Source organism: Limulus polyphemus, unplaced genomic scaffold, assembly GCF_000517525.1.
Source record: "Limulus polyphemus unplaced genomic scaffold, Limulus_polyphemus-2.1.2 Scaffold3460, whole genome shotgun sequence".
NCBI classification, from domain to species: Eukaryota; Metazoa; Arthropoda; class Merostomata; order Xiphosura; family Limulidae; genus Limulus; species Limulus polyphemus.
Window position 1 is genome coordinate 37,134 of NW_013669070.1, and position 19,225 is coordinate 56,358.

General features: G+C 32.2%; 1 protein-coding gene across 2 annotated transcripts in view; it reads left to right on the plus strand.

Annotated features, from left to right (window-relative positions):
- Positions 1-16,589, plus strand: part of LOC106469388 (leupaxin-like) — a 49,469-nt gene extending 32,880 nt beyond the window's left edge. For both annotated transcript variants that reach the window (XM_022397897.1, XM_013929879.2), the window contains exons 3-9: positions 1,632-1,782; positions 4,530-4,695; positions 6,190-6,355; positions 8,651-8,881; positions 9,876-10,049; positions 12,317-12,547; positions 13,607-16,589. In XM_022397897.1, the coding sequence (XP_022253605.1) occupies positions 1,632-1,782; positions 4,530-4,695; positions 6,190-6,355; positions 8,651-8,881; positions 9,876-10,049; positions 12,317-12,547; positions 13,607-13,873 (1,386 nt within the window). In that variant the 3' untranslated portion in view covers positions 13,874-16,589. The remainder of the gene's footprint in view (positions 1-1,631; positions 1,783-4,529; positions 4,696-6,189; positions 6,356-8,650; positions 8,882-9,875; positions 10,050-12,316; positions 12,548-13,606) is intronic.
- The last annotated feature ends 2,636 nt before the right edge of the window (positions 16,590-19,225 follow it).

Here is a 19,225-nt window from a genome sequence, read left to right on the forward strand (position 1 = left end):
CGTTGGTTATATTTATAGGCGTGTGGTGGTTTCTATAAATTCAGATTACGTAACAATACAAATTTAAGCGTTTACGTACATACATATATTATTGATTCTTACTTTCGAGAATCTTCTACAACTTTGAAGAATAGGCGGGAGTTTCGTAATACATATCTAACACTACAAGCTATGCATGTTTTTAAATATGAACTTTATCTAAACAACGTTGATATTAAAATAAATATATAATAAGAAATTCGTTACATTAAAGATATTCCACCTTTTCATTATGAAAGCCCCCCAATGGCACAGCGGTATGTCTAGAAACCGCTAGAAACCGGGTTTCGATACCCGTGGTGGGCAGAGCACAGATAGCCCTTGTGTAGCTTTGTACATAATTATAAACAAACATTATGAAAGTGTTTGTGTGATGAGTTCTGGATTGTTATTATACTAAAATTATGCTGTGTCTAAACGTAATATAATTACTGTATTGGTCTTTAAATATAAAGACAACACATTGTCTCAAGTATCCGATTACTAGGCACCATATGTTCTATTATATCATGTAATTTGAATATTTTCTGTATGGCAAGAAGTATGTAGATAGTTTGAAACATTCACATAAGGTTTCGGATGTGAACTTCATTCATGTTGTGGAGAAGCATATGTTGACCCAACGTTTGTAGCCAGTTAATCAAGGAAATATTCAGTTTCGCTTATAAACTTCTGACCTTTTTCGGATGGAAGGTCTGTATTCGCTTTATACAGCAAGCATGAGTCATAAGGTTCTACAAAAGTTGGTTGTGTTTCTTGAAAGATTTAGATAATTAGGGTAAAAATGAAACTGAAGATTAACGCTAATTACACATGAGGCTTATATGTCTCAGGGTGACTATATCTCGAAAAGAAAAATTCACGACGCTGTGCTCTGTATTTTAAATCAAAGTAATTTATTATTTAAGATAATTTGCTCGCTCTGCGCCCTGTGATAAATTATAGTTTTTCTTTATAACTCTATTAACTCGTAACCATTCATGAGTATCACAACTCCCTTCCATGAAAGTCAGAAAATTAGGAAAAATGTTAAAGTGACTATATATTACTTTGTTATACTGTGAACGCTTGTGTAGAACTTTAGCTGTTATTTTATGATAACTAAATTTCTTTGGCGCCAAATTTCAAGATAAGATGAACCAGTTTCTTAATTATACTTTCAGCAAAGGCATCAATCTCCTTATAGATGTTTTAACCACAGACACACTTTCTACAGCTGGTTGACCAATAAAAAGGATAGGGTAAAATAAGGTTATCTGGCGTTACTGCAGTAGACCAAGGTGCGGCGACCTAGTAGTCTAAATAGTTCATAGAAGAGAAAGAGTTACGTGTCAGAACCTCAAATTTGTTGTTCGTTGCGGTTATATAAAACGGCTTGATATAAAACTAAACAGGCCATTTACATGATTTCTAACAGTTGATGAGTTTACGTTTTGTTTGACGCGTATATAAATAAATTACGTCTGTGTCCAGTTTGCTTATATTTTGTGTATTTAGAAACCCTTTAATTTGTCTTTTGTTAACCAAGAGCTAAGATGGTGAGGAATAATCTGTTTACATCGACTGTGATGTCTTCTTCTTCTTCTTCTCAGCCGATTTATCAGAATCAGCAGGTGAGAAAAGAAGTTCCCACGGCAACATCATCATCTCGACATCCAACTGCTGATCATCTGTCGGAGTTGGACTCTCTTCTTGAAGACCTTAACTCAGCTCGCCTAAGCTCCTCTTCTCCAGACTACAAAGGTACATATATATATATATATCAGATGAATTACAAAACAGACGACCAAACTTTAAAAACATTAGCTACACTCTAGTGCACGTAGTTTTCTGCGTTTTTCATTACATTAATATTTCCACATCCATTCAAGAACCACTTGTTCACTGTAGGGATGTGCCTGGTACGCCTGCTATTTTTATTCCCAGTGATTATGTTGGCTTACTATTATAAGATTGTTTTCACGCTGAACTTAATGGTATGTGGTTTCTAGGGTCTTTCTTTGATACAAACTAAATCATTATTTGACGAAAGTGTGCGAGCGCGCGTGTGCGCTTATAACTGGAAACCGTTGGATTGATTGTCACCTGACATGTACCCTCAGGACCTCCGTTAAGGAACATAGTGTGTCGGTGTTCGGTTGTTATGTTTTCTCCGTGTGTTGAACAGGTACATTAGCTAGTATACACTAAATATTAATCAAATATACAATTTTAGATATATCATCAAATTTCCCAATTTTTCGTGTTTTCGGAACAAGAAAAAGGTTTGGTCGCGAATTGGCAAGTTGTCATTCAAGTTCTAACATTGGCTGTAGGGCCGTTCATTATCAAGTGATTAGCGTGCTGGTCTGTGGGTGTGTTATAAGACTGATGTTAATATCCCAATATTCGATTAGAGTAGCCCAGGAGTTAGTGGTTGGTGCTATCGTCTTGTTCAATGGTTTTCAAACGTTTTAGGCTCGCGTAACACTTTTTGTTTAATATTTTAAAATTATAAACCTAGGCCTAATTTAAAAAAAAAGACAAAATACCTGGTAACAGAAATTCATATTTGTAACATTTACCCATTAATGCGAATGATGCGTTTGTTTTTTCTGCCACAATTGAAGAATATCTGGTACCATTTTTGTAAATTTTAAGGGAAGAAAATAATGATGAGTCTATGCAGAAAGAGGGTGAGTCTATAAGTGAGGAGAATAGTATGTATGTGTACGTGGAAAGCTCAGATAGGGCTTATTACACATTTTGTGATTTTTTATATTAATTTTGTCGTGCACCACCGACATTAACTCCACGTACCACAGTATGAGAATCCATGGTCTAGCTACCTTCTCTCTAGTCTATCAGTTCTAAATTAGGGACGGTTTCAACGCCAAAAGCTGGCGAAATATTGGAAAATCAATAAGCATTGAAAATGTTATACAAACAAGTTAACTACACTTTGTTCGAATATCCGAAACAATCGTCCTACAAAATTGTTTGTATATATCTATGTAGACCGAAACATTTATAACATAGAAATTTTTTTGTTTCCATAAGGTTCCTTCTTTTCCAAACATAAAATATTAATTACCCGAAGAATAGTTTAAAACATTTACTTTATTTAATCTTAAGGTTATTCAAAGTTATAAACGTACCAGAATTTCAATTGGCCTTTATGTGGATGGTGAAAGAACTTAACAACTTGTTTAAAATATTTGTTTTCAATAAATACGTATTTACTGACAGTGACCTTTAGCTTGCAAAGTTTAGCCGTTGGGAATATTTTGTATGTCATTATAAAGCCAACAACTAACTATTACTTTATTCGTTTTTATATTATTTGAGGTTCGTTTCAGAATGTAGATAATTTACTATAGAAAACCCAGTTTATTACGAAGTAGAACTAAAATTTAGTGTATGTAAACCACTTTGCTTTTCAATATTGAAAACGTTTACAGCTATCAAATTATTGTGATAGGGTTAATTTCAGAACTATTAAACAATAGTTTCATTTTAAAGCAGTTCCTAAAAAATAGAAACGAAAAAAAAAAAAGTATGTTCTGGAGTTTCCTATTCAATTTTTATTTTTACAGCTTATTACCTAATATGGAAAGTCGAACAACGATGTTTTCGCTTACTTAGTTTAGAAGTTTATTTATATTTGAAGTAAAAAAGAAAACTGTCTCTGCATCCAGCTAAACAAAACTGACTAGAATTGGAGCATAATTGGGTGCATAATGCTTATTTCCGAAAAAAAAAAGTATCTTTATGTGGTTAGTTTAATTTAAATTTAGCGTTAAATTGCTAAAATAAGTAGATTTCCGTATTCCTGAAGAACTATTCATGGCAACACTATTGACATCTTTTATTCCACACCTGCAGTTATCAATAACTTTTGCTCAACGCAAGCTACGTAATTAAAACCGAGCTAAAGATCAACCCAGTGAATAATGTAGCTAATATAAAATAGCAATCTGACTAGGAATTCACAATTTCAAAATGTTATAATGAGTGGAATGCAGTAGATTCTGTTCTATTACTGTTTGTCCTCTGGTTGCCTAGCGGTAATGCTAAATTTAGGGGTTGATCCCTGCGGTTGGTACAGCACAGGTAACCCTTTGTGCAGCTTTGTTCTTAACAATAAATCTACATACACCACTGATGACTCAGTTGTACGCTAGAGAGTTTATTATGCTTAAGTTGAAGGTTCGATACCTGAGGAGGACACAGCACAGATAGATTGTGCAACTTCATGCTTAACAAAAAAAAGAAATATATTTGTGTACATCAGTTAGAAATTAATATTAACATATTGATTATGCATTTTCTTGTTGTGCAAAATATAGGTGATTCGAAGTGATTTTATTTATAAATGTCGACAAATGAGAGAATTTTTATGTGGCGCTGTTAATATTATCTGCAGCCTTTGTACAGTGCTATCACTATTATCCTTAGCCTAATAACCTTTTGTAAAACGTCTCATCATCTATCTTTGTTGTTGTTTTTAGTGTCAACAGTGAATGGAGTTTCCAGTGCTTCACCGACGCCCGGGGATGCTTCAAATCCTAGGTATGGGTCAATTCGTCCAGTCACCAAGCCTGTCCCAGAGGACAGACCGTCTGTGGAAAGTTTGTTGGATGATCTGCAAAGCGTAGTGTCCCCAAAGTTAAATGAGTAAATATGTTGATCTTATAACCAATGTTTGATGGTACACCAACTTTAATTGTTATCCTTGTGTTCTACATTACACCAAATTTATTTATCATCATTATGTTCTACATTACAGAAGCACGTACAGTGTTTTACATTACAGTACACCAACTTTAATTGTTGCCCTTATGCTTTACATTGCGGAAGCACGTGCTGTACACTAACTTTAATTCTTACCCTTGTGTTTTGTATTGCAGAAGCTCTTCGTTACACCAACTTTAATTGTTACTCCTGTGTTTTACATTACATATGTTACATCAACTTTAATTGTTGCCTTCATGTTTTACATTACGGAAGCTCGTACAGTACACTAACTTTAATTACTATCCTTGTGTTTTAGATTACAGAAGCATGGTGTACGAAATAAAATAAATATTATGGAACAGATTTGCAAGAAAACAGACTATGAATTGAAGTTGTAAAAAACAAACTACAACTTTTTATTACAGTTTATTCGTTTCTCAGGATATAGCATGGTTGACACCATTTTCAGATGTTAACAAAAAGGGCACTGGCAGCAGGGGATTTGCTGGGTGCCATGCTCAGATTTATTTTACATAAATTATAATATGTTAGATTGAAATTCTGTTTTAATTATTTTGAGTAGTAGCTGCTTCTTTTTAATAGCTAGTAATGCCCATGCTTGGCAGTAAACTTAAAAAAGGGCAAAGTTAAGAGTTTATAGCCCCCTCCCCACACAGTTAAGACCCCCACCCCCAAAAAAAATGTTTGTGAAAATTTAGACCAAAACCACGTGATTTAGTTATTTTCATTTCTAGTTTTTAATTTAACTGTTATATTTTTTATTTTTAGAATCTGAAAATGTCTTCTCCACGATAAAAAAAATATAAACTAAGTGTATTTACATTTTATTGACAATCAACAGTTTTGGACAAGAACAGTGAGAAACAAAATCTGGAATGTGCCCAAGTTCTTGAAAAAAATGGATATCAGTGCTGTTTAGTTCCAGCTGCTGGTTAACAAATCTGCTAGCTTACGAAGATTGCTATATTTCTAAGCCTATCATTAATTTAACAAACAAACAGCATGTTGTTATCTAAGGCTTTAAGTGTATAGAATAATAAAGCACATGTCCTTGAAATACTGTCCCTTCACAACTGGGAATGTGACTAAGATGAAGAAGAAAAAAAAGAGAAGAAATTATATTTTCCCCACATTTATAATTTGACTACCAACACACTTTCAAGCCTTATTTGCAGCTTTATACTAAACATTGATAACACTTCATTTACAGTGTAGTAACTAAACATGCCTTTAAGTGTTATTATATGCTCATGTACCTTAAACCTCATGAGCTTACATGAACACAGCCAACCATTTGTGATCAAGTTATCTTAGTAATCTGCTCTAATTACCACTGTTTGTTAATTTAAAACTAGTGAGTTTTTGATTTATATAACAAATTAATGCCAATTCCCCGTATCTTTGAACTTACAGACCTACAAGCCCAAGTGTGACCCCATCAGTCAAGCGGGAGTATGTTACCACAGTGACCTACACTAAAGAAGAGCCTTTGCACTCTCCCCCACCTGCTTCCACACCAGGAGCATCTTCTGCCACCAAAGAATTGGATGATCTGATGTCTTCCCTTTCAGATTTCAAGGTTAGTAGGAAGGGTAGGATGGTTGAAATAACATTTTATCACCAAATCCACGTTTCTATAGCCTAAAAGGTTACTCAAAGCAATAACTTGTATTGAGAAAGCCCAAAACAAAACTTTTGGAAAAGTGGCCCTGCATTTCTTTCCTGGGATACCAAGTGTATTCTAGGTGTAGTTCATCTTCACAAGGCTTTCAAAGCTGGATCTTCTCTTCAGCTTTTAATACTTATAGAATATGACAAACCTCCTTTTTTTCTCCCATAATATGCTTACAGAAAATTGTGAATCTCTTTACTTCCAGTAACATGTTTTCAGAATGTAATAAATCTCTTTACTTCCAGTAACATGTTTTCAGAATGTAATAAATCTCTTTACTTCCAGTAACATGTTTTCAGAATGTAATAAATCTCTTTACTTCCAGTAACATGTTTTCAGAATGTAATAAATCTCTTTATTTCCAGTAACATGCTTCTAGAAGGTGGTTCATCTCTTTACTCCTAGTAACCTGGATACTTCCTGTATGAAGAAGCTATCATAGAAGATCATTTGTGTTGTCAGACTTTCCCTTTTTTTTGTTAACTGTAACAGTGTTTATAAGACAACACAATTATTTATTCTGTAGATGGTTGTAGTAAAGCTATTTACAGGATTAGTGGTGCCCAGCCTTGTAAACACTGCTTCCAGTTCATGTATCACTAATTCATCACAAATAAATACTGACATATACACAAGATTTTGTTATAAAATAGAACAATATATGATGCTTGTGTATCCTAACATATTTCTGTTACCAATTTTTCTTCAATATATATATGTATATTACACAACTTTCATATTAAACTTACTCTTGTATACTTACACATGCACCTACACTACACTAGGCATGGGTTTTTGTGCATTAATATTTCAGATTGTTTTACATGTGCACTGTAGGCATGATAGTGTTTTTTTGTGTATTAGCATCTGGTCATGTTGACATGTATGTTCTTATAGGAGAATATGCTGAATACGAGAGACTTTTACAGAAGGAAAAAAAAAATCTTGTTAAGAAAAGGAAGGAGAATTATGCAATCACAAGAAATGTGCTGGAGGAAAAACAATGAATTCAAACGTCTTGTGGACTTTGTTGTCAGTTAGAACAAAATTTTCAACCTGAACCATACCTTAGGTGTAAGTGGGCTAACTGGACAGGTTAGAAACCCCTATGATTTAGGTATCGTTTGCCCTAATTTTCAACTTCAGAGAACCTGCCATCACAAAGACTTTGTTCTTTTCTTTAAACCAAGTAACAGAATTCACTTCCACTTTTATAACATGACCACAGCTAAAGTATGGAGCGTGTTCAGTGCCATCACATTTCAGACCTTTGCCCCACCGGTGCCGTGACACAAATAGGATTTTTATTTACTTCTCAGTGCAGTCATTTAGACTTGATAACTTGTACATCGTGATGATGAACAGAGATCTTGAAACCATAGAAATGTAATTGTGACTTCTTCTAGTTGTATGGACTCAAAGTATTATGCATTTCTTTCAAGTTTTACTATGTTAACAGAAATCCAGTTGATAATATGTGTATAATTTTTTATGCCTATCATATCAGCGACTTACACCTATATGTAAAGGTGACCATGTTGAGGAGGGGGAAGCCATTATCAATGTTACGCAAATAGACTTCAAACAAAGAAATTTGTAATTAAGTTTTATGTGAATAAATCAGAATGTTTTCAGAAAGTTTAAAGCCATTGAAGCTTTAAGGGGATTATGCTTCACATAACTGTCTTGATTGATTTACAAGAACATAAGTTCTGTTAATTTTTAAAACTATAAATATATGTATATATACACACACACACATTACCATAAGTCTACAGCACGTTATTGATGTCTAAAGCCACACTACAATATTTAGAGGTTTTTATATCTACCCTGAATTTATTTGAACCCATATACCAGCCTTCCTTTGGGTCTGAGCTCTGTATATATGTAAGCGAAGGTGAGTCAATCACAACTGACAGCCCATCATGGTGATTGTTTAGTGTGATGATCGTAGTGACAAATATCTTGAGATATAAACTAAAGAATTTGTTTTTCAACAGCTTCTGTAGTGACCACTTCTACCTGTTGTGCTGTTTGTGTAATTAGAAATTACGTAGATGTCTTTCTTGTTTTTATAAGAGCTCAGTTAGGATAGGCTGTTTTGTGAGATTGGCTATTTTAAAGTCATACATCTCTTGAATTGAAACATTGGCTGAAGTAAAGACCGTCTTTGTGAACATTTCCTTTTGTCCTTCATAGGTGAATGACACCAATCCTCCAATTCCTGCTAGTAGTAACTTAGCTTATGCTGAACCTCACAAGCCAACGAAACAACAGCTCCAATCTCAGCCAAAGGCACAACCAGCCTATTCTCATAATGACCAGCTGGACTCTATGCTTGGTAGTTTACAGACAGACATGAATAGTCAAGGGATTAATACAACTGCTAAGGGTCAGTGTGTTGCCTGTAAGAAACAGATTATTGGTCAGGTGAGTCAATTAAAGTAGTAATTAGCTATATGAGCCAGTAAACCCATTCCAAATACTGGCATTGAATTGGAATATTTTGATTTTATAAAAACATATTACTGGATACAATGCCTTATACCAGTGAAACATGATCTTTAGAGTGGTGTTTTGTGTGACACTACATCGTAATAAACTTATAATATTTTTTAACAAATCTTTGTTTACTTGCCATATATGGGTTCCAGTAAGAAGAATGTAATAGCATCTCAACCACATGCCTTATGCACCACAAGCTGCTGCCAGTATTATATCTCAGTAGTGAGCCGCGACCAGGGCGATAATAATTAATTTTAAATCACTGAAAAGTGCTACCGAGGTGATTTCCACTAAACTGTATATCACAAAAATTGCTACCAAGGTGATTTCCACTAAACTGTATATCACATAAATTGCTACCTAGGTGATTTCCACTAAACTGTATATCACAAAAATTGCTACCAAGGTGATTTCCACTAAACTGTATATCACAAAAATTGCTACCGAGGTGATTTCCACTAAACTGTATATCACAAAAATTGCTACCAAGGTGATTTCCATTAAACTGTATATCTCAAAAATTGCTACCAAGGTGATTTCCATTAAACTGTATATCTCAAAAATTGCTACCAAGGTGATAAATGGCATTTGTATCTTAATAAATGTTTGCAAATTGAATCATAGTGACTGAAAAAGCTTAACCATTATTTAAATATAAAATTATATGCATGCAGAAGTAAAGTAGTTAATATAGTTATTGTTGCCTGGACAAGTCATAGTTATACTGAAAAAATAAATAAATTTGTGTAACTGTGTTGATAATAAATTATGTTATAAGAATTTATTTATATAAGGAGAAAAAAATCTAATAATACCAATTGATTTTGATATATTCGTATTGTAGTTAGCTCTTTACAGTAAATTATAAAATCTACAGAGTAATGATTTCATATGTTTTTTGATACCCCTCACTTTCTAGGTGATCACAGCCCTTGGACAGACGTGGCATCCAGAGCACTTCACTTGCACACATTGTAAACAGGAGCTGGGCACCAAGAATTTCTTTGAACGAGATGGTGAACCATATTGTGAGGAGGATTATCACAAGATTTTCGCACCTCGTTGTGCTTATTGTAATGGTCCTATTCAGGATGTGCGTATTTCCTATTTCGGTATCTGATCCTTAAAGTGAACTTACTTTTAGGGAGTTTATTTATGTCCATTAAATCACCAGAGATCAGGCTTATCTACATTTTTGTTGATTTCTGATATAAAACTATTGTCATTGCATGAAAAACATCCACCACATTTAATTTTTGATTTACTTTCAAATATGAGAGTTTTAACTTCTGAACAAAAATAAATAAGAAAAAATGCAACACTGATAAGAAATATCCAAATTTTTTGTTATTATTTTTATCATGTTAAAAAAACGTATACAGGCTTAACTTCAGCAATAATCAGTTGTCATATTTCATTTTGCAAGTGCACCAATCAGGAGAAAAAACATTTCTTCAGCTATTACAAAACAAAATTCATTTCTCAGATTTCCAATTAACAAGACTGACTAAATTGGCTTCTAACATGTAACATAAATTAGGTATTGATACATTTTGAAAGTTATTTGCTAACTACCTGTTATGATTGTAATTTGGTTCACTGTGATATCGCGTGAATTGTTTCAGCTGTACACCAAACTAGAATACTAGCCAATTAGCTCTGCATCATACTAAGATACTACTTGGATGGTAAAAGTCAATAAACTCTTCATCAACCTAGGTATTACTTGTATAATAAAAGTCAGTCAGCTCTACACTAAGCTAGGATAATATTTGTATAGTAAACGTCTGTTAGTTCCACACCAAACTAGGCTATTACTTGTAGAGTTAAAGTCTACCAACTCCACATCAAGCTAGGATACTTCTTTTACAGTAAAAGTCAGTCTACTCTACATCAGACTAGGATACTATTTAGGTGGTAACTTCCGATCAAATTCACTTCCAAAATAGGATAACAATTATGTGATATCAGTTATAGTAGATCTGTCAAATGGTTTTTGATAATTTCATGTTCTAACATTCTTCTTACCCATAGGTGTCCCAGAAAATGAGAAACATAATTATTTATTTATTCAGTATATGTATATGAATTTACAAGTTTCTTGTTCACTTCACAATTTTACACTACTTATCACACTTAATTTCCAATTCTAATAAAAACCGCCGTGTTTGTCAACAACTTTACTTAACATCTTTTGATAACTATCCTGTAGCTAAATATTGAAAACATCGCTATCACAGCAGCTTCTTGGACACTGTACATGGCAATTTTCACTCAGGTCATCAAAGAGACCGAAGTAGTCTTGCTGACATCCTCCTGAGCTCTGACACAGTGTGATCAGGACTAACCTGTTGTTACCTGCCAGTAATACCAGCAGCTGGTTATCAAAGAGACTGACACAGTCTTGCAGACATTCCATGAGACAGTGTGGTCAAGGTCAACCTGCTGCTGGTATCACACACAGAGCAGTATCAACATCATAAGTGCTAACACAACAATATCATATGTAATAGGCCTGTTACCAGCAAGTTACTAACCTTACAAATATTAAACTCCTCCAATCTGACTGTGAGAGCTTGCCTATTCTCTTGACTGTAATGGCAAAGCTTTGAAGGTGGGTCCATCATCCCTTGATTTTGACTGTGTCCAACCTGGAAAAATTCCTGTGGATACCCATGTTCTTACCATTTTTATTTCTTTACTGATTGCCATTGAAGTCGTCTTTTTCTGTTGCTTAGAAGCAGGCAGCTTGTTATTTGTTTTTTTAATATGTATAAAAACGTTTTCAAAACTTTGGCACAAAACTCTTGCTACTTAATTTACTTCTTTTTTTTGTGTGTTCTAAAACTAATGTAAATACCTTAATTTTTGGTGCCATTTCTAGACTTAGTTAGCTAACTCTACCACTGCATGATCTATAAAAATGCCTGATGTCTCCATCCACAGCAATTTTATAAGAAATATTTTGGAGAGCTTACATAAATTGCATTTTTATCCTCAACAGAATTTATAGCAACATTTTTTTCCCCAATATGAACAATTGTCTACAAGGCAAATGGAGGATAATCAAAATTAATTAGGTATAGTATTTGATAAGATGAACGATTATTGATTTTCTTTGAGAAAAGTTAATTAAGTTTTTAAACACATTATGGTAATTATATTTTGTTAAAAAGAATATGAAACTTCAACTTGTATAATGCTTTTATAAAGTTATATTGTTAGTCTTACTTAATATTGGACAGTTAAACTAAATGACCTGTATCATTCAAAATAGTTAGAAATAGTTTTATTCCATCATTAAAATATTCTGGTTTTATGATTTTGTAGCAATGACTTATATTCGTCTTTTCCATACAGAAATGTGTGACAGCACTGGACAAAACTTGGCACCAAGAACACTTTTTCTGTGCCCAGTGTGGCCGGCAATTTGGGGAAGAGGGTTTCCATGAAAAGGATGGAAAACCTTACTGTCGTGAAGACTTCTTTGATATGTTTGCACCCAAATGTGGTGGCTGTAACAGGCCAATCAAAGAAAATTATATCTCGGCACTCAATGGCCAGTGGCATCCTGATTGCTTTGTTTGCAGAGTAGGAAATTTAAATATTTGTGGTTGTTATTCTCTATCCTAGAATATGTTTGGTATTGTAACAAATACAGATGTATATGATAGCAATTATTTTAGAAGTGTGTGTTCTAAACACCATTGTGTACATCTTACGTTATGGATAAACTAGTACCAGTGTGCTGATGCTTGGTTAGTTTCAAGTATTCAATGCAAGTGGGTGATGTTTATCAAATAATACGCAAAAGTTGTAGCAAAACTAAAGTTACATTATTGATAATAGCTAATATCTTTCTTTGGGTTGTTTTTTTAGTCTTTTCATCAAATAAAAAACTATTCTAGATAATAAATGATGTAATAACTTCTACCAGAAGAGCTGCTAAGATTATATAATAATAATTACAATTAATAATAAATAGTTTTAACTATGAGTAACAGGAAAACTACAAAAGCTTCTATGACCACTCTGACCTAGGTCATCAGTTGGATATTCTCTGGAGTTTGTGGTTGTATATTTTTGTTAGTTCACAATTTTATCAGATGCAACCTGTAGCTAAAAAAAACCCAGACAAAACTACTATTTTTATATCTAGAAAAATTCATATATACATAAGACTTAGGATATGTGATATCCAGCAACAGTTTAAGATAGTTCTTTAGTTTAGTTAAAGTCTTAGAAACTTAAAATTAGGTTAATAAAGAAAACATTAAAGTTGAACAATTTTGCAGTTGTGTTTCAAGATTAGCAACGTAACTCTTTAAGAACTTTTATTTAATTACACGAAACAAAAATTAGAGTGAATAGTTAACTTGCTCAGCGGCAAGCCTAAAGGCTTATAACGCAAAAAATCGGGTTTCAATTCCCGGGGTTGGCACAGCATTGTGTAGCTTTGTGCTGTGCTTAAACATCTGAGTGTTAAATTTTGAGTTATCAAATGAGTTTAAATTACAATTTTGCTTACATTATTGATCCTGTATGACCGATTAATTTGAAATAATGTACTCGTTCTTTGAAGTTGAGACATATAGTTAATAGTAAGAGTGTTTAGAAAATAATAAACAATAACTTCTTGTTCTTTCTTAGGATTGCGGCCAGTCATTCAACGGTGGAAGTTTTTACGACCATGAGGGTCTGCCTTACTGTGAGACACACTATCATGCTAAACGTGGATCACTATGCGCTGGTTGTCAAAAACCAATCACAGGTCGTTGTATTACGGCAATGTTCCGTAAGTTTCATCCAGAACACTTCGTATGCTCGTTCTGCTTGAAGCAACTGAACAAGGGAACATTTAAGGAACAGAACGATAAGCCTTACTGCCACGTGTGTTTTGAAAAATTATTTGGTTAGTTTGTTCTTACACATATTACCAAGCGAAACAAACGAAAAATAAAAGTAGTCAGATCGGAAATGTGATCTTCACAAGTTTGAAGTGTTAAGTGTACACAAATAAATATTTTTATTATTGTTCAAAATGAACTGATTAGTTTAATTTTCGTAAAGTTATAATAAAACAATCTCAATTTTGAGCGCCACTTCAAAGGAAGATACTTTCACTTACTATTATCAAATAAAGAACAAAAATATTTTATGAAATGGTGTTTCAAAAAAAAACCTTTAAACGTGTTAATGGGTGTATATTTTGACAACAAAATATTAATTATATGTTGTCCATTAAAAAAAAAGTCAAATAAGAAGCTAGAAATTAAGTTGATGAAACTAAATTAAGTGCGGATGACATTAATATTTAAACAAGGTGTATAAAATTTATTGTTGAGACAAAACATTTTTATCATTTTATACAATACTTTAGACCATAATGATTCTTCAGATCATTGTAAACAAACAATTCTTTACATTTTCTTTCCCCACGGTTACCGTCAGAGTTTTTAACATCTGCAAATACGCCCTCTAGTGGACTATGAGTAAGTGCTGTTTAATATCACCATTTCGAGGTTTGAACCCATTTTTATCAAAGTAAGTTTAAATGTAAACTAACTAGGAGTACCAAGTTTATTTGTTTTTATTCTAATTGCTTGAAAAGTGTGCACGTATGCTGATATTTGTTAATTAGAGATTTGGCTGTCTATAATATGAAATGGCTTTATATAATAATTTTGAAGTGTGGGTAACAGCCAGAAAATGCAAGATTTATTTTGATCCGTTGGCTCATAGTGCTTTCTATAGTTAATCGAATAACAAATACTAAAGAACGTAATTAAGTCGGTGAAGGAAATAATCTAACTATATTATGAAAAACTGATATTTTTTTTATATATATACGGCAAACGTCACTGTATGTTACCTTTTATATGCCATATTATTAATATACTTAAACTCAATTTGAAATATGTCTTTGACAACCAAGAGGTAAATAGCCATATCAAACTATTTTAATTTTGTGTCTGTTTTTATGTGCAATGGTGTTCCAAATAATAAGCTGTTATTTTATATGCCTGTTAAACTGTTTTATATTTAGAAAGTTATTGTCATTGTTTATTTTAAATGTTCCCTATTGACAGTTGTCCTGACAATCGTTAGATACATATTTCAGTCTTTATCCTTTGTTGTCATGGGGATTAACAGAGGAATACGTTAACTTGGATAGGTTGCCGTGTTTATAATGCTATTATTTTTCTTCATTGTGTTTCTTGAATAAAATATATGTTTATATAGTAATTTACAGTGAATTGGATAATTTATTAATTGTTGAATTTGATTTAACACAGTTTTATTTCAGTGTTTGGTTAACCCATGTTGAGAGCCTTTCAGAACAATGTTAACCTTTTTTGAACTTCGTTTAATATTTTGAAATGTAAATTTTTATACTATTTCAAAGTTGCGTTTTTTGAATAATATCAGCAAGAACTATGTTAAAAATATGACGAAACGATTTTATCGTATTTAAGTAATAACAGTTAGCAAATAGTTTATGTATTGTAATATTTTATTGAGTTTTATCTATTTTATTATTTGTGACAATTATTTGTAGCTTATAAATACTTTACTTAACCAGTTGTTTGTTGAAGAGGAGAGAAAAAAGTCCATATTTTACTTTCCAGGATTAAAAATAAGTTCTGTATTTTATTGAAAAAATTGTTGCTGTAAACAAAGTGACGTAAATTTACAAATTCGCTGTGGTTTCTTGGGAAAATTGATTGTCTTAATACTTCTCAATTAAAAAACAACCACTACTACTACTACTGAAAAATTTTAATAACCCAAAATGTCGCGCTACCGCCATCGTTAAAAATACATAATTTGTACTTAGGCTTAAGAGAGGGACTGGATGTATTTGTTTTACAAGAGCAACCTTAATTTAATGTTATTGTTATAATATTTAATATCTCTGTGTTCTGCTGAAATATTGTATTATTTATGCGGCTTAGAATGATAAATGTACTAATAGATTCAATGGAAAACAATTTAAAGCATATACTAATAAAAGTTGTTATAACTGTAACCTATTGACAAACGTAGAAATGGGTGGATTTTTTTGCCAAGTGATTATTTGTTGAAGCTAATCTTGAGTTTCACTGCAATTTGTGATAATGATATTTCATATTGACATAAAAACATACCGCAGGAAAATTTACGTTTTTTGTAAGAAACGAAAAGTATTAGTTTATTGTAAGAAATGTAATAACGACTTTTTAAAGATTTTCGATTATGAAAATAACTTGGGAATCTGTATTATGTTCATTGTTTTTAGAATATCAAACTTTAATTCTAATCTTTGTTTATTGAACTATGCCTTGCGACGGTAATTGTTTTATAATTAAATAGTTAATCACATGTTTTATAACCTAATTTTAGGATTAATGTATTAACTTTGAGTGAGAGTTAAATTGTTGTGAACAACATATTAATAGTCGCTCCAACAGTGCACAAAGAAGTTTGGGCGAATGACAATTGAACAGCATACTTCCGGAACATGCTATTCTGATACCAGTACACTATACGTATTGATTAATTTTATAGTAAATAACCACGTGCTCACATTGTATGTATTAAGATTTCTTTCCTCTTATATTGGTTCATGGTAATAAATCTCAAATATTTCTGACTCCATGTTACAATCCAATTTTTTAGCTTAATTACTAAACTTAATTCACTAATCCAGCGATTGCAAACCTTTTTTTTTATTATCAAGTGCCAAAATTGTATTCGCCAAGCATTTCTCGATGTCTTGAGTTCCAGGTCTCATCAGGAATTTTGTAGAACTTCTGCTGTTGCTTTAAAATGGAAAGCTTTAGGTTGTGACAGATTACTACGAAGCTGATGCATAATCCATAATTTTCATTAGTCAGTTCGTTAAATTGTATCACACAATATTAGGTTTATTCGACAAAAGAGACGCTTAAGGAGGAGTTTTTGCGATGTGTTTATAGTTAAAAAGTATCCACCTTCCCAAAATAATAACATATATTAACTTGTGTTTCAGTCTTATATAAATGATATCTTGCAGATTTAGTAATACGCCAATTCACTAGCAGGTAGATAGACAGATGGATTATTTGGGCTCGTTGTGTAACTTTGTCCTTTCCAAACGGACATTGACAATCCTGAGAGAGGTATTGAGGTTGGCCTAATCGGCCACGGCAAGTCAAATTCAATCCTTTGTAAGCCTCTTACAAATTATTTAATTAAAATATGAGGATGTGAACATGTATGTTCACAAAATGCATCATATATTAAAGTAACTTGTTTGATAAAATTAATATATGCACAGATATACACAGCCTAAAATTACTAAAAAAAGTGTTAAACGTACAAGAAATGTTTATTCTCATCTCTACACTTTTATATGATCAACGGCGCTTTACTACAAAGTTCAGTACTTGTACCGTTAATAGGACAAGGAATTTGGTTAATAATTAATTGCGTTTCCCATCAAGCAATTTTACTTAATATTCTTGCTATATACATGACTTCATCAAACTTTAATTTTGAAGAACAATATAATAACATACAGAATTCTCGGGTTATAGGTTTTTATTTAATAAACTGAACATATATATTACCACCTAAATGGGATTTAATACGATTATAATAATGCTTAACATTTAAATAACTACCAAAAGCTTGAGAATGTATTTTTTTCTTTACCGTAGCTCAACATTTTATTTTTAATACATTTAAGAATAACTTTGTACTCGCGCATGAAGTTACTAATGTTAAGTCTGTAAATTAAAGGTTTGAAACCAAAATTATTATTATGAAACGTTTTACTTTGATCGGACTCGGAGACAATCTGAGAATTAAGGGCATTTTCCCGCATTGTTGTTCTTCATTATGAATTTTTCTGCCACAATTAGAAGCTATTGTAATATTTAAATGAAATGTGAATGCATAAAAGTTGCATAACTTGGACAGCTAAATTTTATTTTTAGTAAATCAATATGTTTAGTTTCTGTGATTTTTCCCACGGTTCATATTCTCGTTAAAAAAGAAATAAGGACAGAATTCTTCTACAGCACGTTTAGTAAATATGAAGTAACAAAAGATGAAGGATGTATCTAAACACAGTTATGTATGTTTACATATAATATTAATAATGTGGTAAGATGTGTATGTTATTATTTTCGTGCATAAATGATATAATCCATTGAAAAGTATAAACGTTACTGGGTCAAGTGAAATTAAAATCTACCCGTCACAACCAAATTTGTATTCGTAATGGACGCAGCAGATCTTGTACCGTGATATTCAGTTCTTCATTTTAAATATGATTTGTGTTGTCAATTACAACATAAATGTGGAAACACGTGTGAAAGCTTAGAAGTGTGTACAAAGAAAAAAAAACATTATTTAGTAGTTACAAAACGTTTTAATAAAATACAATAACATTTTTTGTAGAATACAAATATCCAAAAGAGAACACACAGTACTAACGATACAACAAAAGGGTGTTCAATGATTTTCAAAAATTAAATATCAACAAAAAATTATTGAAATAAACAAAACGAAAATTATTGTATAATTCAACATTGAAATATATTGTGCATGGAGCGTCATCTATTGAACATTTTATTTATTAAATACTTTTGCACTGTACCGATAACAAAAATTCTAAACCTTTTGCTGACATAACACATTTAGTGCTTAAGACATTTGAACTTAAATGTATATATTATTAAAAGCTTTTTTGGATACTACTTAGGCAGTTATACTAAATACCTTTAATACGAGAAGTCATTAAAAACATTTTTCGCATTTTCATGCCTTGTCAAATGTATTAAGGTTATTACTACATGTCGACTGAATACGTATAGAAGCAGAACATAAAGATTTTTTTTAAAATTAAATTTATCCATGCAATTTTAAATTCGTCTTCATTTTCTGAAACATTTAGTAACTGTTAGTAATGAACATACAGAATTTCAAAGCTTTTACGTCGAACCTTTAATTTTCTTAACTTATGTCGACACGGTGCAACATCGTCCTGCTACCCGACTTTATATATCTAAACAGTAACATTTACCTCAGATATTAACTTTTAACAGTAACACTGTCGAAGCCGTTTAGTGAGATTGTTATGGAAGAATGTGTAAATTTTTGAGTATGCTGATGTAAAATTCTTCAAGAAACTTTAAATCTTCCATATTACACGAACTTGAGCAAACCACTAATGTTCATGATGAAACTTTGTAGAATGTCCGGCAACTGCCTGTTATACAGAAACAAGTGTAGGGGACGACG